This window comes from Triturus cristatus, chromosome 11, assembly GCF_964204655.1.
Source record: "Triturus cristatus chromosome 11, aTriCri1.1, whole genome shotgun sequence".
Classification (NCBI taxonomy): domain Eukaryota; kingdom Metazoa; phylum Chordata; class Amphibia; order Caudata; family Salamandridae; genus Triturus; species Triturus cristatus.
The window spans coordinates 678,314,048-678,336,962 of record NC_140594.1 but is presented as its reverse complement, the minus strand read 5'-3'; the positions used below and the strand labels follow the sequence as shown (position 1 = coordinate 678,336,962).

General features: G+C 43.3%; 1 protein-coding gene across 8 annotated transcripts in view; it reads left to right on the top strand.

Annotated features, from left to right (window-relative positions):
* Positions 1 to 22,915, top strand: part of LOC146785317 (alpha-1,4-N-acetylglucosaminyltransferase-like) — a 409,953-nt gene that overhangs the window by 281,206 nt on the left and 105,832 nt on the right. For all 8 annotated transcript variants that reach the window (XM_085634301.1, XM_085634306.1, XM_085634308.1 and 5 more), the window contains one exon: positions 20,044 to 20,517. In XM_085634301.1, coding sequence (XP_085490427.1) covers positions 20,044 to 20,517 — 474 coding nt within the window. The remainder of the gene's footprint in view (positions 1 to 20,043; positions 20,518 to 22,915) is intronic.

The following is a 22,915-nucleotide window of genomic DNA, read 5'->3' as shown; positions in this document are numbered from 1 at the left end:
CAACACTCCGTCCATCATCCCCTTTGGTTTTGCTTTGTTCGCCCTAAGTTGGCAGGGTATGCTTAGACGTGGGTCCCATGCTCACTTTGCCACTGGATTCAAGCTAGCCTGGCTGATGACGGCTGATTGTCCAGAAACAGGTCCCAGGATGCTTGTTTCCGGTCCAGGGAAGACATGGCTTGGCAGTTCAGGCTGGACTGTTCCCATGAGGCTGGGGTGGTGGAGCGAGCTAAAGAATGATGATGGATTAAACCCTGATCAGTTGACTGGGGGTGAGTGCTTGCAATGTTCAACACACCGTCCATCATGCCCTTTGGTTTTGCCTTGGTCCACAAAGACAGCCACCATCTTATCCCTGACAGTCTACACCCCTCTACTCCTATGCAATGCTACAAAACTGGAAGAGCAGTGTGATGGGGCAGCTATGAGTTGAAGTGCAGAACAGAGTGATCACTGCCTGTGGAGGCAAACGACTCTGGGGTCATTTAGAGTTTGATGAGTCAGGTTCATCTGCCAAAATTGGATGGATGTCACATCCGCTTTATTCAATGTGTATGCTAATGTAAATAGGGTGGAGGAGACATGTCCGTTTTTGGCAGTTGTCCTGCTTCAGCCAAACTCTTAATTGTTCACTCTATGTCAGGCTATCTCGCACCACCACTTTCATTGACAATGTGTGCAATTTAAAGGACATAGCACATTTTGCTACCTTCTCCCGTATCATAACCTAAGTGGGGCTCGATGCGATGATTTATGACGCCTATTGCAGTGCTTGCCTACAAATGTAACTAGGTAGTAAAGAGAACGCTAACAGTGAGAACGTAAATTGGCAAAGCCAATAGGCCTGTCTTCTGCATGGAAACAGCATTTGTGCATACCTGTGTAATACTTCTACAGGCGAATCCAAGCCCTGCCTACGAATATTTTAATTAATTATCAACAAAAGGTAATAAGAGTATTATGCTGTCAAACCAGACATAACATGAGCGACACCTAACAGTCAGATGGAGGCTAGAAGAAAAGATTACAGTTCAATGTGGGCCACTAAAAAAGCAGATGAAATAGTGGTAGGGCGTCAATCTCATACAAATAAAACATTCAGCCCAGAGGCTCTGTTACATTGTGAACTCTGACTGTAATACGTAGTCTGCAAGTTTTACATATGCTCCACAACAGCAGCAGCAATTTTGTATTTCACCCTTGTAGTTCCTAGTCTGTCTGTGCATGAACTGCAAAATATATTTGGTTAAACTTTTTAGGTCAAGCCTAAAGGCAGCGCGCATGCGCTGCTCTGCGAGGCATGATGTAATGTATATTGTGGCTTGAAAGCCCCATCTTTTTGATTCTCGCGTAGGCAGCGCGTATGCGCGGTCACTCCGAGACACACAGTAACCTGTATAGCGAGAGTAATCCCGCCTTCTGCATTCCTGCTTCTTGCAATTGGCTTATTTATGCGGCACTGTTATTTCCGGCATCCCTATTGGTTGCTGGTCCGATGCATCACTTCCGTTTTTATTGGAAGCAGCAACGACCAACTACAGTTTTGTTTCGCTCTGGGGCTTTGTCAGTTTAGTTTAGGGACTAATTGTTTTTAATTGCCATGGCGTCCTCTTTATGGGCCGCTATGCGCATATGTTTAATATGCATGGGCACCGCGGCACCCGCTTTCATCATTAGCCCTTCACATAGGCTTTTGCCAGTCCTTAGCCACTTTGTTGACCTTTCCAATATTTAAAGCCGTGACATGAACATAACAGGCAATGACAGCAGCGAGTGCTTGACATAAATAGCCTATGTTTCCACGACTGACAAGCTAACGTTTGTAGCAATAAATAACAGACGTGTCCTTCTTCGCTTCTTCCTAATTTCGGAGGGTTTCTATAAAAAGACCCATGTACATTAGAATACACGTATGATGAGCGCTATACATCTCGTGTAGATGACAAGGAGGGCAAATTGGTGAGTACTCCAGCAGGAAAGTGTTAGATACATTATAACACCCGCTTTCCACCTCCACGAATCCCTCCAATACACCCCTCAAGTCCCTGACTCGCAGAGACAGAGCTGTGCCTACTGTGCTGCTGCAGCGGCAGCCCAGGTTGCTAGCAAGAGGACTCGGTGGCTGCAAGGTATGCCGTTCCTGTTCTTTATGACTTAAATTGGACGGCAGAAATCTTCTTCCAAGTTGCGGTTCCGTTGGGTAACGGCTGTAAGGATGCATGCAGGGATTAGGCACTTTGAGGGAAATGAATGAGTTGTTTTGAGACGCAGCCCGGAAACATAGAAATGCTGTGTCCCTCAGCGCAGCTGCAGCAGTCTGATGGGTTTACAGTGCCGACCAGGGGTAGGAGGGAATACACTGCTTTTCCAAAGCACATACCGGCGATTGCCCCACCCCTCTCGGTCTCCCTGTGAATCATAAATATAATCCCACCGAATAGAGGATACCATTTTCTCAAATCCCAACCTTGTTTTAAAGTATGATAGTGATGTTTTCTGGACGGATTGCACGATGACGTGTTGAGTTGTAATTTGTGTGCAGATACAAGTTTCCCAACTTTTTTTTAGTAGCAGTTAAGGCAGACCAGGTTAGCGGAAGCCAGCACATCATAGTTTCCCCCTACCTTGCCTCATTTTTGACTGCTGTTTTCAAAGCATTTCTTGTAGACCTTGTTAACAGAACAATAAAGTACCTATCTCATGTGGTCAGTATTACAAGTTTGGTCGAGTGTTGTCGTTGTATTTTTTATCTTGATCTTCTGGTGTTATAACCAATATAGTCGATCTTAGCGCCCTCTTACTTAACCCCTCCCCCACCAACCTTTCATGACGTTTAGGAAATGAGTTTCAAAGAGCCAGTGCTGCTAGATGCAACTGTTCATTTACACTCATTATACTTCAAGGTCAGGTGCGCAATGCCTATTGGGCTTAAAGGGCTTCACCCCTACTCCCCTGTCATGTGTGTCAGCCCAGGCTCAGACAGCTTCCCTGGCTGGTGACTGTCTTATTGCAGCTGCACCCGAATACTTCACAGGTCTTTAAAAGACCATTTGCATTCTAACAAGGCTTTGTTGTGTGTTCACCCCTTCTTAGAGCTCCTGCAGCTCCACTCTGCCTATTGCTGGAAGACTTAGCCCCCCCCCCCAATTTATTGTAGCCCAGCCCGAAATTTGGCTCTAGTTGCGCCTCTGACCTTGGGTATGTACAACTGTCTGTTTTACACCAGCTGTTTTTTTTTTTCATGGGTCATTTGGCAACCGGTTGTAAATACCTTTCTATTCCTTCTCTGCTGAGATAGCTCAAGGAGTGGACCCTAACTTGTGTGTTCATTACCTGTGCTTGTACTGATTGCACTAGTTGTTGCTAACAAAAGTAATTTGAAATAACCCTGTTGTCACCAATTTTTATGTTTGGCTGTGTCTTATATTTGTACTGACTATAAGGTTGGTAGCGTAAACTAGTCTTAGCCAATGTATTTTTTTTTGTAAGTAGCTGACATTGATGGACAGTTAAATTATTATCAAAGCCATCATTGTGGGAACACCACTGCCACCTCATTGCTCTGATTGTTTTGGTTGCTTATTCTAAGCGTCGCTTTTTGGACATCTCTCATTATTTAAAAAAAGAGCACTTTGCAATAATGCAAGCATTTGCAATGCAATAGGTCTCGCATTTTAGATACTTTGACTTATTGGTATTGTAAATGACAATGCCTTGTAGCTTCAAAACACAGAAATAAAAGGCATTGTCATTAACAATGCCAATAGCTCAAAATCTCACAATTGTGAGACCTATTGCATTGCAAATGATCGTTTTCATTGGTTACTCTTTGTGCCTTTTAGAGATGCATGCTTCTGTTTCGTTCTCGTGTCTAATTACTCCCACCTTTGGTTGAGCTGGATCTTCCCTGGTGACCGCTGCAGTTGCATGTGTATTTCTATGTACTTCAATGAACGTTGATTTGTGCGCACTCCTTTTTTAGGTCTTGCACAGGAAGCACATGCGCTGCCTCTCCGAGGCATCAAGTAATCAGTAATACCAGTGAAACTCCACCCATTGCATTTCTTTTTGTTTTGTCGCTTGCCATTTATCCAATCTGGCATTGCTTTTCTTACCTCGCTCATTGTTGGCTAGTGGTCCCATCCGTCCCTTCTGCTTTCTTCTGTTTCTGTGGGAAGCAGCATCGACCAACTTCAGTAGACTTACACTGCAGGCTGATATCTTTTGATGTAGGGACTACTTTGTTGTTTTGTAGGTCTCGCATAGGGATCACCGAGAGCTGCGTGGACATCTGGTGCCCTGAGTGTGCCGAGCGCCTGCAGCCCCCACCACGTCCGAGCCTCAGCCCCCAGGCACTCTGGTATTGCCCTGTCCGCACCGCTCGCAATGCTTTCCCCCTCCCATTGTCCGTGCTCTCTTGCCCCTCTCTCCCCTGCATCCACGTTCACCCCCACCCGCAGCAGCCGGAGGATTGCCATGTGGGTGCACTACACAGCGCAGCACACCGCGCTTTGTTTTAAAGGTGGGTGCACTATGGAGGACCCATCTTAATCAGGCACTTGCTGATAGCGGCACACAGTTAGCAACCATTGTGTCCCAGTCTGCTGTCAGTACGTACTGCCTGCGTACTACAGTGCACTCTTTTGTGCAGCGCTGTCTGCGTGCACATGCATGATTCTTATGTGCCACTGCGTTTTTGTTGTGGCTTCAGTGCGTTCCTGCACCCGAGAAGAATAAGTGTTACTTATAAAACTGTTCTAGTGCAACTCATTCAGATAAATGAAGAAATATATCACAAACAACATAGCTTCCCAGACGAAAACATCAAGCAGTCGTATATCTTTATTGTAGTATTAGAAAGTCTTTTATTGTAAATCAGTTGTCCTTTTTAAACAGTGATCAGACATTTACACCTAACCCAGGCCCCTTTATTAAAACAATTGAGCCCGGTGTCCTGTGTCCTGTGAATGTTTATACACATTTTTGCCGTATGCCAGTCCAGCTTTTTCTAAAGGGCAGCAGCTACATGCTGCCGCTAATTCAATTAACCATTAAATAGGAGCACTGCTCTTCAGCATATCTGTATTTATTTCTGCACTCTCCTCGCCACAGCGCACGGCGCTGCTAACACTTTTTACATCTCCCCCTGCCTTCCCGCAACACCCGCTCCTGCCCCGGAGTGTGCATCTCATCGTGAAATAGCCACAGGCATGTCCAGTTGATTGTTTTAAGGTTGCTAGCCACATACTACGGCAAAGTAAATTGCATATTAAATAAAAGCACTGCTCTTAAGCATGTTTATTTTAAAGGTGGGTGCACTACGGAGGAGTAGAAGGATCAGCGCAGCCCACCGTGCTTCATTTTAAAGGTGGGTGCACTACGGAGGAGTAGAAGGATCAGCGCAGCACACCGCGCTTCATTTTAAAGGTGGGTGCACTACGGAGGAGCAGAAGGATCAGCGCAGCCCTTTCCTCGACAGGGAGCTGCTTCCAATTCACTTAATCTTCCTGTGCCTTCCCCCAACACCACCTCCCACCCCAGGGTATGCACACGTTACTTTTATTTTATATAGCAGCATTCCTAACTCCCATTCCTGCACGGCACTAATTCACATCCACCGAATCTAAAATACATTCTCTATTATGAGCAGCACGCGATCTCCGTTGCAGTCCTTTCCGCATGTTTTTTGATTTACTTTCGGCGCCGTGTTAATTAATGTTCATGTTTTGTTTACTCTGCTCCCCATTACAGCCAGTGGTCACACAGCCTTTCATACAAATAATATAAATTATAATATTGTTGGCAGAGATGACCAGCAGCATAGTCAGACTTGTTGGGAGCGGGTCGAAGCAGTACTAAACATAATTATTGGTACTGCATGGGCCTGGGGACGGGCCAAAACTTTATGTGATCAAATGACGAGAAGGGCCGTTTAAATCCCAGGGCAGCGTCAAGTAGTTATTTTGCTTCCACTGGGTCATAGGCAATCAGGTCATCCTGCTGTTTTATGACCAAGAAAAAAACTACAGTAATTAAAACAAACAAGCATTTGCAATGCAAGAGGTCTTGCATTTCCGCGAGTTTAAGCAATTGGCATTGTAAATGACAATGCCTTTTATTTATGTTTTAAAAACAAAAACAAAAAAAAAGGCATGTTATTTGCAATGTCAATAGCTCATACTCTCGCAAATGCGAGACCTATTGCATTGCAAATGCTTGTTTTCCTTTGGGTGAGGGCTTGTTAAAGAAGGCATCACTCCTTTTTGGCAAACACATTGTTTATATTTTGCTTTAAGGCTAGACCTTGTGTTTATATTTTAACGAGGCATTGCTTTCCTGTCTCGGACGCTGCTTTTGAATTTTAGACCGTGGACTGCTTAGTTATGGTAACTTCACCCCAGTGCACCTGCATGTCCTTTGCTCTCGGAGATCCCATGGGAGTAAAAGCAGCTCCTTCTGCTAATCCTTTCCTAACTTTCCAGAAGCGTGAAAGGCAGACAGGCTTGCTGAATCAATCGTGGTTACTGAGTGAGTCTGTTACATTTTTGCAACATTTCTTCTGTGAGCCTGTTCATTCTTAAACGTATGGTGACAAGCAGCCGCGGCCCGTGGAGGGAGTTCCGTGGGGCGGAAAGGCGGGGCGGGGGAGGGGCAGGGTGGGGGGTACTAAAAACCGGAATATGGATAATTGGAGGTAAGTAAACAATTAAATAAAGAAAACGAATTTCGTAGAGCGCCCTGCATCACAAAATGCGATGCAGCGCGCGCAACAAAATTTGTTTTATTTATTTAATTGTTTACTTACCTCCAATTATCCATATTCCGGTTTTTAGTACCCTCCACCCTGCCCCTCCCCTGCCCCGCCTTTCCGCCCCACGGAACTCCCTCCACGGGCCGCGGCTGGTGACAAGAGGCTCAGATATGATTATTTCTGTTTCTTTTGCTATACCATAGCATGGCCATTGAGGGAGGGGGAGGGGTAGAGCCCGAGCTGCCCTTCAAGATGCTCACACCCTGCGCAGCTGAAGAAGCTCGCAAAATACTCCCATGGCTTAGCAAGAGAAACAGAAAGAATCTTGTCTGAGCCTCTTGTCACCATACATTTAAGAATAAACAGGCTCATGGAAGAAATGTAGCAAACGTAACAGATTCACTCAGTAATCAAGAATGACTCAGTGAGCCTGTCTGCCTTTGACACTTCTGGAAAGTTAGGAAATGATTAGCAGAACGAGCTGCTTTTACCCAGGGCAGTGAATGAAAATCTGCGCATGAAAAGCAAGTTACATTGCTATATTGTTTAGACAAAGAAGGTTTAAAACAATATTACACTTTGCATGATTAGAATGTGAAGCATGATAATACAAATCTATATGCAATTCGAGATCACAATATGAATACATGACACCCTCCAATTAATTTATTATGGCTTGAAAGGTCCTGACAGTCTGGGGGAAGGGGGACATCCATGTTTTTTTGCGGTGGGTGAGGGGGGAGGCTCAAGTTTTGTTACACTACTGACCTGCACATAAAACTTAATACACAAAAAGTTGTGAGCCAGCTCTGATCACTGCCTCTCACAGAGCCCCTGAATTTGGAAATTAATTATCTGCCAACTGCAGGAACATGAGTTATCCACAGAGCACTGTCAGGGAAAGCCATAAATGGCAGCTAACATAAAGAAACACTTCTAATCCCATTCAAGTGTGAGAGGATTAAAAGTAGCAATACCATCTCACCTCACATGTAGACATGCCGCCTGTTGCAATGATATAATGCCAAATCAGTGGCAATGGCATCTTTTGGAAGTGAAATTTGGGGGTATAGCTCGGGTGAGTGGTTACAGATTGTGGAGAATACTTTCCTGAAACGCTTACTGTGTCTCCCACAAGGTACATCTAATTTAGCTATTCATGAGGAGTTGGGGGTACAGTATATCAATTATATTTTTTCCCTGCGACCATTGATTTGCTGGTTAAAACTATGGTTAAACCCAGATATCCCCCTAATGCACATGATCTTAAAAGATTGCTTGTCTATGGATAACTCATCTGCTGTACCCTGGCTGAAATATATCAGGAAAGGTTTTTTAAGCTTAGGGCGGGGTGAGCTATTTGAAACTACCGAATGTATTATTGAGGGGGATGTGGAGGCAGCAAAAAAAGCCTTCATGATGGACAGGAAAATGATGAGGGAAGCTAAGGAGGCACAGAAATCAAGCGTCAGGACATTTCTTATGTTAAAAACAACTCCACATACTGAGCCTTACCTAATGGGATCTCTGTCTTCTCATGAGAAGTTTTTATTAACTAGATTTCGGATGAATTTATTTCATCATTTGCTTGTCAGACCATATATTTCGTTTTTTAATAAAGAAGCAGCATCCTGTGGCTGCGACGGAAAGTCTCCGCAGGACATGCTGCATTTTATGTTTTTATGTAAATTTTACGAATTTCCCCGCAAACGCTATCTGGTCCCGCTTTTAAAGAAACTTGATTTTTATCAGATCAGACCTGCCATGATGTATTTACAACTACTATGTAGTGATAGTATTCTTTTTTTATTAGAGTTTTTAAAGTCGGCTGTTAAATATAGAAAATGCCTGGATTTATAAGTATGTACCGCCTAAAATTCCTGCTAACTCAGCACTGATCTATCCTAATGATGAACTTATTCCCAATATTTACTCTTATTGTGTCGTACTTGTGTGTACTTTTATGGTTTGTTTTAACAAAACCGAAATAAAGTTTTTATTGATTGATTGACATGCCGCTGAAGAACCAGAACTGTTTGGGCCTGGCGACGCAGGGTACGCCCTAGCCTCCGGAGTTCACCTGCTCAGCTACACAGAGACACAGGACACTCTGTCGGCGTTAGAAGATCAGATTTATTTAGCTGCAGCTAGTACAGTTATCCCAGAAGTACACAAAGTAGGTTCTCAGGAGACTGCCACTTCACTCTGTGGCGCACAATCTTAAATACTATATAGAAACATATACATTAACCAAATACACACCCAGAGCATACAAGAAAGAGCCAATAAGGAAAGTTAGATAAAAATAGGACAGAACCAATAGGAGAGATTGGAAAACAAAGTGTTGGATGACTCGAAGAAACCTCTCCTCCAACTATGTTTGTCACCCCTCCCTCAATCTAATTCATTAACAAGTTTGTAACTAACTTGCAGGTGGCGAGATACGTTTGTGTGTGTTGGAGGACAGTTGTGAAACGAGAGAATGCTAGCAGAAGACAGTGAAGGCCAGACGATAAGATAAAGTCAGGGAAGAATAGTGTGAATTAACAGATAGTTGAGACGGGGATTAGAAAACCAGACGAGGCAGAAAGCGTATTTCGACACCAGGCTGCAGAAAAAGCAGAATAGACTTTGTTCGCCGTGCTGTCTGAGTGATGCCAACACAAAATGGCAGTAGAGCACAAAATGGCGGGTCGATTCGATCGCGATCAGAAATCGAAGTTCCTCAGACCCTCCTTTTGCCAGAACTCAGGCAAGATAGACTCATGCTAATCTGAGTCAATGTCAATAGTCATGAGGTCATCGAGCTGTTGCTGTAACATCATTCTTATGTTTTCTGTTACTTGTGGTTTGGGTTTTGGGATGCACATAGTAGCACAAAGGTCACAGATAGCGGGACCACAGTGCATACAAAGGCAACAAGAGAAAATAATGGTCAGAATTATTCCAAGAAATGTCAATGCTTTCCAACCCCATTTGGACAGTAGTCCCCAAAACTACTCCGTAAAAGACCAATCTCCTTCGTCCTGGTGAATAGACTCAGAGATTATGTGCAACTTGGAGATAGCTTGGTATACTGTCGGAGCGTCATTAGGTATGAAAATACAGCAACTTGACCCGATCAATTTGCACACTCCACCACGATCTGCAAGAACAAAATCTAAGGCAAGTCGATTCTGTAAGGTCATAAGACGATCCGCCTGTAGTTCTACCGTGATATTACTTAAGGCTCCTACAGTGATGTCTATTGTGGTCTCTACGACACGGACCAGTTGCCTTATATTTCTGCTGTTGGCCATTGGACCCCAGAAGGGAAGAAATCCTTTGAGGAAATCTCCTCCCTCTTGTCCTGCTGTGTCCTTCGAATCAATAATCCCTCTGCCGTATCTGGTCCAATGATGATTTGCGGAAGCGGTGTAAGTAGGGGGAAGAAGGAAAGCTATATAACAAGTACCGGAGAAACCCGTTGGCAACCACGTATAAGCCCTATTATAGCAAATGAAATAGGTGCCTTGAGACGGCACTAGAGGAGGCGAGTTCTGAGAGGAATAAACATACGTATGGGAGCAGTTATTCCTTTGTATAGTGTCAGAAGAGCGATCGTTTATTTGTAAGCAGAAATTGCCCTGATGTGGTATGGTCCAAATTGGTGAAGACTTTCCTTTCTTAACTTTATCACTAAGACTAGACATATATTGGGTGACGTTCCAGTTAGTGTACGCTTTTCTTTCGTCAATGGAGATTTTACTATTTTCCATGATTTTAGCCATAGCTACCATTCCCTTAATCAAAAAACGAAGACTAAAATCCGGATCACTAACGTGGACTAATGGATCGTCTGAATTTGCTTTGATAAGCATTGGAGAAGATGACAAAATAAGCCCAAGCAGAACCCTCATAAGAAAACGGGAGAACTAAATATGGCATTCCTTTCTCTGTGGTATGTGGCATAAGTCCACACACCCAACAGTCAGTTGTATTGACCACTAACTGATGTTGATGTAATAACTGAACAAAGGAATTGTTATAATATTCAGTTCTTCTAATGAGTTCATGTTGAGGAAGAGTATGAAAGAGATGTGGAGAGACAGTAGAAGAAGACGAAGAGGAAGACGGAGAGACAACTTTTTGCTGCAGAGCATAAATAATCCAACCTATAAATGCCAAAACAATACACAATAATATAATAACACTTAAAGTTATACTGAAACGACTGTACATTATTTTACAGGATTCTTTCTTCATTTTATCCTTTCTCTCTCTTTTTCCAAGTGTAGTTTCCATCTTTCTAATGGATGCTCACGGCAATCTTCCTCAATCACTCAATCACGATTGTCTGCCGTCCTATGACACTGCAAGTCCTGCAGGCCTTGCCACTACTCAGGTCGCAATTTAGACTCCTACCGTGACCCTGCAACCGGGACAGAATACTACACAAGAGAGAAATCTTAAGTGTTCTTTGGGCTAGGTCTCAAATTGTATCGTTCCTTCCCAGGAGTGCTTTGATCTTGAAACAATGTTCGTGGATTAGTCGTATCTAAGCGACAATGTGTTGGTACTGCTTCCTGAAGAATGTCGTCGTCCTCTTTGTCAGACAGTGTCCCATTTAGGTGTGCATCACTAAAGGGTATGAATCGTGGAACCTTTTCACTTTCAAAGTCACCAATACCCCTGCGCACCCATTGATCGTAGGGCAAACGCAAAGGCACCTTTTTACAATGCACACCGTGAATCCAATTTTTCTTTCCTTCGACTTTAACTGCTGTTCTCATAGTGAGCAAAACCATCCGGGGCTCTCTCCACCTGGGTTCCAAATTCCTCGTCCTTTGGAAGTTTTTGGTACACACCCAGTCACTTGGTCGGATGGAATGACCTGGGTCTGTGGAGGCCTTCGGCAGAGCACTCTGAACCTGTTGATGGATAACACGCAATTTAGTCGTAAGATCATGCAGGTAGTTAATCAACATTGGATATGGCAAGTCTGAGTATTTCTTAGGGCAAGGGACTCCCCATACATTAGCCGGGCGTCCAAAAACCACTTCGTAAGGGCTAAGTCCCAAACAAGAGTGTACTGCAGTTCTGGTGGATAGCAGGGCTAATGGCAGAGCATTGGGCCAATTGAGTCCTGTACTCGCTTGAACCTTTGCTAGTTTTAATTTCAAGGTTCCGTTGTAACATTCTACTAAACCCACTGACTGTGGATGATTTGCCGCATGGAACTTTTGCTTGATACCAAGACCTGCACAAACGTTTTGCATGACTTGGCCAACAAATTCGCTCCCATTGTCACTCCAGACAATGCGCGGCAAACCAAACCTGGGGAAAAATTCTTTTAGTAGAACTTTAGCTGTGGATAAGGCTGTGTTATCCTTTAGGGGGTATGCTTCTATCCATCTTGAAAAGGCGCATACTACCACCAGAACGTATTTGAGGTTATTGCATCGCTCCATATGAATATAATCGATCTGCAACACCTCAAATGGATATGTCGGAGGAGCAAAGTGACCTGCTGGAGTTGGGGTTCCCTTTCCCGGGTTGTACATTAAGCAAACAATACAATGTTTCACTACATTGTCTGCGCATTTTGGGATTTGTTCATTTTTCCACACTGGAGCCAGAAGTTTGCATATACCTTTTGCACTTAAGTGGGCTGGACCATGTGCCGTAGTAACCACTGGGAGTACATAGGCATCTGGTAACAGCCAACGTTGATGTTCAGATAATTCCACCCAACAACCCATCTCATCCAACATTCCTGTACTTTCTTTCCACTTGCTTAACTCCCTCTCTGAAGCCTCTTTCTGAATCGCTTTTATACTTTCCACTGTATCCTCATACATTCCTCTCTCTCTGACCCAATTCGCAGGACCCGCCACATACATTCGACTTGTTGCATCTCTCGCTGTCTTTTCGCTATTTCGTCTGCAAATGCATTTCCTCGACCAACATCATCTGTAATCTTTTTGTGTGCACTACACTTCACGATTGCTATTTGGGTGGGTAAGGCAAGTGATTCGAGGAGATCAGTCACTAACTGACCATGTTGTATTTTGGTGCCGTGTGAAGTGAGAAATCCCCTTTCCTTCCAGAGACGCCCGAAGTTGAACGCTACACCAAAAGCATATTGGCTGTCAGTGTACACATTCACTCTCTTCCCTTTTGACAATACACAGGCTCTCGTTAAAGCTATCAATTCTGCTGCTTGCGCTGAATTATGTCTAATGCGTGCAGTTTCCACAACTGTATGTAAAGTAGTTACAGCATAGGCTGAAACTGTATCTCCATTAGGCATTTTAAAACAAGAACCGTCTACCCATAGAGTTCCATCCGGATTCTCTAGTGGTGTGTCCTTCAAATCAATTCTTCCTTTTGTCTCTTCCTCAGTACGGAAGAAACAATCATGTTGCTCCTCAACACTTTTCTCATCTGGAAGGGGCAACAGAGTAGCTGGATTCAGGGTATTACATTGTTTAATATGTACGTGACTAGCCAAAAGCGTCAGCTCGTATCCAGTTAGACGAGCACTCGTAAGATGCTGCGTTTTTATTCTCTTTAGTAAGGTATCCACTGCATGTGGTACCATGACAATGAGAGTGTTATCCAACACCACTCCAGCAGACTGTCGAATAGAAATTGCTGCTGCTGCTGTCGCTTTGAGACAACTGGGCAATGCTTTAGCTACAGGATCTAACGTAGCCGAAAAATAGGCACATGGCCGCTGTTTGTCTCCAAATTGCTGTGTTAAAACTGACAATGCACAACCTTCTCTCTCATGAACATAGAGCGTAAAAGGCTTAGTGTAATCAGGGGTGCCTAGTACAGGAGCAGAACACAGAGCAGTACGTAAGTCAGTGAAACTCTTTTGGCACTCATCAGTCCAAGGAAGGGTCTGAGGCATATCTTTTAAAGTGAGTGCCAACAAAGGTTTGGCTAACAGAGAGAAGTTAGGGATCCACTGCCTGCAAAAAGAAGTAATACCTAGAAAGGCACGTACTTCCCTTTGTGTGGATGGCACGGACATTTGCGTAATCGCCTGAATTCGTTCTGGTGTCAATCGTCGTCCCTCCTTTGATAGGAGATGACCCAAATAGGTAACCCCTCGACAGACATATTGTAATTTGGAAGGTGAAACCTTATGATTCAGATTAAATAAATGGCGTAACAATGCAACAGTGACATTTTTGCAAATATCTTCTGAATCAGCGGCGACTAACAAGTCGTCCATGTACTGTATAAGAGCAGCACCAGACGGCAAATGAAAAGTATCAAGATGACATTTTAAAGCTTGACTGTAAATGGAGGGACTTTCACAATAGCCCTGAGGTGCGCGCTTAAACCGGAAACTTCGGCCTTCAAGAGAGAAGCCAAAAATGTCCCTACTCTCTTCTGCAATAGGAATACTAAAGAAGGCATTCTTTAGATCGATAACAGAGAACAAAGTCACTGTGGAAGGTATCATTGTCAACACAGCAGTGATATCTGGAACAACAGGGAATTGTGGTTCAACAATTTTGTTTACCTCCAGCAGATCAATTACGAAACGATATACAGGTGGTTGAGAAGGATCAGTGCGTTTAAGATCAGGAAAAATAGGACTATTGCATGTGTTATCTCTTGTTTCTTCAACCACACCCTTCTGAATCAAGTCATGAATGATTTCCAAAAGTGCTTTTTCACCTTCAGTAGAAATTCTATACTGCGGGATGCGTGGTAATTCAACATTGGGCTTGAGAGTGACAACATAAGGTGGAATCTCAAGACACCCTACATCATTCGGACTCGTGGCCCAAAGCGCTTCTGGAAGAGAAAGTAATTCAGGTGGAAACTGATCTTTGGACAAATACATTGGAGAGATCAGTTTCTGTCCTAAAGTAAGATGTACACCAGAAGGAGAACAATATATTGTAGCATGCATTCTTTTCAATAGGTCTAGACCCAACAGATTCCCACCGCAACCATTCGTCAACAGAAGTGGAGCTTCCAAATCATAAGGACCAACTGACATAGGCAAAGGGTAAGAAACTGGATTACGTACAGGGGCGCCAGAAAATCCTACAGACACATTCGTTAAGCCAGACAAAGGTGCCCCAGAGAGTTTAGAATGAATGATAGAACTTCTCATTGCCCCAGTATCTACAAGAAATGGCTCTGAAACACCCATTGTAGTGATGTTAACATAAGGTCCATTCTGATCTACTGGAATCAACACAACTCCCTTACTTTGTCCATGGCTGTCCTAGTTAGCATGAAGACTTTCATTTCCGTTTTCCATATAATGGTCTTCATTGTAATACTGAGTAGACCTGACATTTTGCTGATCGAAGTAATTCATGGAATTGGGAGAAGGAAGGGAACGCTGTTCTTGAGTCAACACACCCCGACCTCTACCTCTGTTTGCTGATTGGAAGCCAGCACAACCTCGTGGAGCAGATAAGGCTCCATTGCGCTGTAATAAAACCGGACAACTATTCTTAAAATGACCTTCCTCTCTACAATAGGCACATTGATTAGGTCCTAACAAAGGTCGCGGAATGTATGGCTCAGGTTTTTGATACAACCTCTGAAACTGTGGAGGCTGTTGAAATTGAGGCTGAGCATAACGTGGAGGATAGGCTTGTTGCAAGAGAACCTTCGTTTTTAATTCTTTCGTCTTTTTCTCTTGCTTTTCTTTTTCTTCTTTATCTCTATTTTCATAATATTGTGCAGTAGCCAATATCTGGGCAGAAGAAGAAATAGCCCATGAACTTTCAGAATCTTTCAATTTGTGTGACAGCTCGGGAAGCAAATTGAATACGAATTTGTCCACAAATAGTCGCTGTCCACCCTCTGTAGCCATATCTTGACCACTGTGATCAATAAATGTCTCCTCGAAACGAGTAAAGAAATCAGAGACACTTTCATCTTTCTTTTGTTTGCATGCTGCTAGTTTATCCCAATTAACTCTCAATGCAGGCATCATAGTTTTCATTAATGTAATAATCCTACCAGGGAGTTCCGAGATCAAAGCGTCAGGCTTTGCACCACCCACTTGGTCTCTATCTGTAGTAGTTATAACATCCCAAGTAGCACCTAATTCCTGTGCGTGATCCTCTCTACGAATCTTAGCCCATATTATCTGTGGGACTACATTTCCCATCAACATGTCGATATCTGCTAGGTTCATAATGCAAGCATCAACTGTCTGTGATAATTCTTTGTAATAACCTGCAGGGTTTTGACGAGGATCCGGTAGAGTCTGCTTAAGGGCCAAAACTTCAGATCTCTTCCAAGGGACATGTACCCATATACGCTGGAAATGAGCAGGAATAGGTGCATTACCACCAACTCCCGCTACCGCCTCCTTCCATACTGGAGGAACCTCTCTCATAGGATAATTTTTCAGTGTCAGTTTAACCGACGGATCAGAATCAAGGAAAGCCTGAGAGGACAATAAGTATCTATAAGAAATAAGTGTCCTTACAGCTTTCTCAACCTTAGAACCCACAATAAGTCCTTTATCAAAATCGGTCTGAACCTCTAACAGATCTTGTGGGATCGGACTCGAACTCACATCTTCCCATTCTTTAATGAGTGTGTCGCACATTACATTAAAAACATATCTTTGCGTAGGCGCATTCCATTGCGAGAAAGTAGGCATAATATCAAGCACACTGTATTGAGGACCCCTTTTGATCCACGTGCAAGAGAGTCAAACTTTTCTCGTTCTTCAAAATCTGGGAACTGACTACGAGACTGTCTTCGAGCAAAAGCCGGAGACACATTTAAAGCTCCAAAGAAAGGAGATAAAATACCAGTGTTTGTGTCTGTGAGACACTTACGCACAGACGGAGAATTAGACATAAGAATTGGAGACAAAGTATTAGGAGAACTGCCAGGAGAAGAAACGATAATTGCAGGAGGAGCGGAAGGCAAAGGAGATCTAAGATCAGGAGATGAGTGCAAAGAAGTTGAAGCTAACGGTAAAACCGGCAGAGGCGGTAATACTGGGGGAGGCAAATGCGGAAGAGCCGGAGCAGGCGGAGGTACTGCTGGCGGCTGGACAGGCTGTAACGGCTGAGGTGCATTAGCACTTTGTGCATAGGGCGGAGGCAATCTCAATAAGTGGGACATTAGGGGATCTTCTTCTATATCTTTCTTATTATCAGAAGGGGAAACAGGCAACATCGGGTAGCATTTATCTATCGCCATGCGATGCTGTCTTTCTGAAAGTTCAGTTGCATTATCAATTTCATCGTCTTTAAACTGTTGGGCAGCCTGTATAATTGTCATACCCTGTGCTTTTCTATCTTGTTTTGCTTGCTTAATTTCTTTCTGTTTGGCTTCCTTACGCCAAAGGCGGTAAGAGTCAAACATTGCCGGCCGGGCTTTTCTTTTGAATAAAACTGTTTCTAAATTGTCTAGCACATCAGGATTAAAACTACCATTTTCTGGTCATTTTAGAACACCATCTTTCTTCGTGTATCGGGTCCATGTCTCGCTAAAGGCAATGTGGCCAATACCATGTTTTGAATAGAGCTCATATGTGGGAGTTCCAACTGAAGGAATCGGACAAGAGTCCTCAAGTCGGGAATCCCTATTACAACCAAAGCAACAAATTCTTCCAAACTTAGTCAGACCAGGCATCTCGTGATATCACCGGACTGTTCACAAACTTCAAGGGGGTAAAACTCAGTTTACGCAGCACAAATGCACTTACCCTCGGCTTCGGCTATTGCAATAGTCGGATCTAAGGACTACAAATACCAAGAAAATCAAAGAACAAAAAATTGTGGGCGCGACCCACGAAGATACTTAACTAAGGACGTCTTCTTACACCAACAGAGGCCCGTCTATCGTCTCGCCTTACCATATATCATCAAAGGAAGGGCCAAAGCAGGGCGGCAGTCAGGGCAGCGGTCGTCAGTAGCCGTCAGGAAGGAGTAACCGCGCTGCAAAAGACCTTCGGACCACTTTCGACATACAGGGGTCGCTTAATGTGGCTCGCGAACCCTCCGGAATTTTCTTGCGGGGTTCCTCACGACCTTCAGGCAGAACCGGTACCACTGAAGCCGCCCCACATTGGGCGCCAGTTGAAGAACCAGAACCGTTTGGGCCTGGCGGCGCAGGGTACGCCCTAGTCTCCGGAGTTCACCTGCTCAGCTACACAGAGACACAGGACACTCTGTCGGCGTTAGAAGATCAGATTTATTTAGCTGCAGCTAGTACAGTTATCCCAGAAGTACACAAAGTAGGTTCTCAGGAGACTGCCACTTCACTCTGTGGCGCACAATCTTAAATACTATATAGAAACATATACATTAACCAAATACACACCCAGAGCATACAAGAAAGAGCCAATAAGGAAAGTTGGAAAATAGGACAGAACCAATAGGAGAGATTGGAAAACAAAGTGTCGGATGACTCGAAGAAACCTCTCCTCCAACTATGTTTGTCACCCCTCCCTCAATCTAATTCATTAACAGGTTTGTAACTAACTTGCAGGTGGCGAGATACATTTGTGTGTGTTGGAGGACAGTTGTGAAACGAGAGAATGCTAGCAGAAGACAGTGAAGGCCAGACGATAAGATAAAGTCAGGAAAGAATAGTGTGAATCAACAGATAGTTGAGACGGGGATTAGAAAACCAGACGGGGATTAGTGTACTCGGCCAGTCCTAACACCAGCTTTGCAAACAGAGGCAGAAAGCGTATTTCGACACCAGGCTGCAGAAAAAGCGGAATAGACTTTGTTCACCGTGCTGCCTGAGTGATGGCAACACAAAATGGCGGTGGAGCACAAAATGGCGGGTCGATTCGATCGCGATCAGAAATCGAAGTTCCTCACCGCCTGCATCACAAGTCAACAGTTACCCAAGCTCTGCAAAAAATATGGGATCAAGAGGCTCCCTCCCAGGCTTGCCACCGTTGGTTTCCCTTCAGAAATGGAGTGTTTGAGACAGACTTTGCTGGACCCTGAACAAGCATACAAGGAAGTGTGAGTGTGACAAGGCTGGTGTATTAATTCAACACTTAACTAGTCAGTTTCCTGCCCCTCTGTCCTCACTTAAGCCACAATTTGTGACACATTTGCTATTTTAAGGCTTGTAATAACATCACGTTTGTATATTTAAGTCCATACAGATACTGAAAACAGCAAAATCGCGAGTACTAAAATAAAGAGTCCTGGGGACACGAGCCCTAAACAAAAAGAGAATAGGTTTTAGAGGGGCAGGGTTTGCAAATTAGCATAGGCAGTGTGCAGTAATGTCACAGAGAGGGACATTGCAAGTCTATTATGCCTCTCTTTAATGGCAATGAACCGTGATTCACCTAATATAAGCACGCACATGAGCAATGTATGCCCTCCTGCATAAATAAGGAAGGTTTTAATGTATTTTGGTACAACAATGTGGGAGAGTTTTAATGAAACATGGGGGAATATGTACACATTAACGTTTTATTGGCAGAGCAAGTTTTCAGTGGGAGAAAGCTAAAATATGGCAATGCATGCTGTTGAATTAATATAGTCCTCTCTGAATCTGATTTACATATCTATGTAATTTTGTGACTGCATTGCATAGATATTCTAAGCAGTAGTCCATTATTATTTTCCTTTTGCATGAAAACTTGCCTTACAATTAGCTTATAGGTGCTACTTTTTCAGCTATTTAATTCACTAATGGGAGCATTTTTATTTTGGTGCCCGTGCTTATTCTCTTTCTCAGTGTGACCCCGATAGTTGGCAGCCCACTAGAGATTCCTTTGATATTTACTAAATACCACGCAGTTGGGGTATACCTACTACTTGCTACCAAATGGGTGTTTGGACACATAACGAACTAGAAAAAGGAAATGTGATGTGTTTTCACTAGCATAATTAAGCGGATTGTTGGTGTCTAATCATTTCCATTTGTTTCAGGTGGCGAGTTTTAATATGTACTTTTTAAAATTCTTTTGGTTTGCTAGACTCTCATGCTAGTGTCCAGCAGGACGTTTTTGGCACTTGAAGTAACAGTAGATGGTGTAGCACCCAGGATAATTGTGATGCACTGCTAAATACATATAAGGTCCCAAAAGGGAGACCTATTGGCTATGCCAATGCTTGTTTTCACATATGTTAATATCGTCTCATGAAGCTTTAGTTTTGATATATAGTGGCAGAATCAACAAATGGTGTTAAACGCGTGCTTATGTCTTATTTCGTTTGATTGTTTTCTTTATGTTAAAGCCTTCCAGATGATAAATTGAAGCACTTCTGTATATATATTTATTTATATAAATATATATTTTAAAAAAATGGCTCTTTGTTTTTTAGGTTGCCCAGATAACCCTCAAAGACATGGTCATGAACATATGGACGAAAGCGCTTCTTCTGATATTGATGATTCTATGTTGTTCATTTATTTACTGGAAAACGGTGGGAGAAAAAAAACCATCATCTGGCCAGATGACATACATACAGGACACTGCATCACCGACAGTGGCTAGCAGTACTGCTCCTCTTACCACACTGGATACCCCCAAAGAACCTGGAATCTTCTTTATTGAGACAACAGATAGGATGTTTCCACCAGCACTGGTGATATGTTCTATTGAGTCAGCAGCCCGGACTTACCCGGACAGACCTGTGTATTTCCTCATGAAAGGGCTTACCAAAAATATACCAATCAATTTAAACTCGAACTACACAGAATTATTTCTTCTAGCCTCCCTGAAAAATGTTCATATCCTTCCTTTGAGTTTTGAAGATCTTTTCAAAAACACCCCACTGTACCCTTGGTACCATCAGGTAAGTGTTTTGTCTTATGCCTTACAATACGTATATATTGCATTAAAATGGGTTCACAAGTTACCTGTTAAAACTGTGATTCAATGGGTTAAATGTATCAAGATGTTTTCCACAGCAAAGTCAGACAAAGGGATGCAAAGTGGTTTAAACTCTTTAAAGGTTATTGAATTTCCAGTATAAAACTTTTTGTGCTGGAAAAGTGTATTATTTTCAGTACAAATAGAGCTTTGCCCTGCTTTGCGCCACTTTGCGGTGCGAGGGCGTTACCTTGGTGGTACTTGGGTATTCAAATACAAGCATTCATATTTTTGATGCAAAGATCTATTTACTAAAATTGACAGACCAGGCTTTGCATTAGAAACTAATGCTTCCTTGAGGCAGGTGCAGAGGTGGTGAAATCGGTCTCTCTAAACAGTTTGCACATTACATGTTGCTTCACTGTACAGCACACATCCAGTGTGTGGAATGCTTTGAAAATTATTTAGGCATAGGATTTTGTACTAGATATGCTGACTTACAGTACACTATCGATGCTAGACATCACACATACACCTTTGCACCATGGTTCATGGCACTAGACAGGTTTGTACACCAGGGCGAGGTAAGAGAGCTGCAGCAGGTCATATTTAGTAAATATGGCCCTGTATTGGCCTCTTCACCTTGCACAATGCAGCACAGTGACTTTGATTGCTGTGTCGAGTTGCGCTACATTTTTGCAAATCCGATCCTATGTGTGATGTCTTTGTGACTGCACCCGGCATATTAGATTTTGCCACTTAAATTTTTTTACTCAGAATAAGTGTTGCATATATTTCACTAGGGGCAATGTGATTGTATATTTGTGCCCCATTACCACTTTGAACCAGTGCAAAATACATACGTTCCACCACAACAGTCCATAATTTGAGCCGGCTGTTGTCCAGTGGGGGCCACTGGCACACTGTTCTGGGGACGGACACTTATTTTTTCTCTTCAGACATTTCCCAAGAACAAGAGAGGGTAAAACAAATGAAGGGGAAAGAAGGAGGATGGGAAACTGAGAAAAACAGTCACAAAGGGAGAAAGGAGGAACCCACAAGAGTGAGATAAAGGGGCAGGGAGTGTCTGGCAGTGGATTAAAGAGGACTGAGTTGGACTAAAGTCCCTTTAGCATTGGTAGTCGGTTCGCTGACATTTGATAGCTATGGCCGTAGTCTTCTGAGAAGAACTTTGGGCACCAGCACTCTTTCTTCTACAAATTAAGCTCTGCCACAAAGGGTGTATCCATGCAAATACATTTCTTGATTAAGGCACTGACAACGTGAGTTAGTGACCTCTGGCCCTCCATCTGTAGGTACAAGGATAGATTTAGGTTCTAAGACCTACATTTCATTGGTTTAAATATTGTGCAACTTGGTGAATGGGTCTTAGGGCCCATTCTTAGCACAGAGTTCATGAGAGCTGGGAATGTCTTGACACATACACTTTCATCTTCAGTGGCCATTTTGAATTAAACATGCAAGCAGAGAAATCCCAAGTTTTCGGCCTCTGCCACAAGCGTGGCATGGTCAGAGTATGTGGTCAAAGCTCACATCACATCATAACAGTTATGTCAGAATATAACAACCCTCAAATATACGTTAATGAAAAGAAAACAGTTTCTTGCTACTAGATTATCCATGAGAACAGTCTTTTAATCAAGCAGAATAATATTGCTCTGTTCGTGGGTGGTATTGAGATAATAGCCTTCAATCTAGAAGGAGCAGTGGGGCCATTTTAGCCTCACAAGAAGTCCCACTCACTGGATCTACCTCTCTGATGCCAGATAGTGAGGGGTTGATTGTAGTTTTGTAAAACAGGAATTGGTAAAGGTTTTGTTCCACATCAGTTTCTTGTTCTTCTTAGCTCATGACCACCCTCTTCAGGGTCCAGATGAAAGTCTCCATCTCACTACTAATATGCAACTATTAATGCATTATTCCTTGGTGTGTTATTTTAAGGGACTCTAGGTATTTCTGGAACTCAACCCTCACACCACTTCTTAGGGACCTTTCCCATTTTCATCTCTTCGGAAGGACTGTGGCTTGTCTTTATCTCTTTCACCTTTAGAACGACTGCCCCTACTGTAGTGGTGGCTAGCAGTTCTTCCATGTACTAGGCATGTTTGTTTTGACCATCATCAATACCTGCCATACATTGTGGGCACTTAAAAAGTCCATGCTCACGTCGTCTAAGGGGATATTTCTCAGATATTCTAACAAAAGGATGGCATCTATGCTTGGCTTGATGCTTAGAAGAAGAGCGTCACCAGCCGTTAAGTTTTGGGAACCACACTCTTTTTTGAATGTGGGGTCTTGCTCTGTGTGATGATCCGTGCCCAAAGTAAAGAATGTGAATGGCACAAGAACCAAGGCTTTTG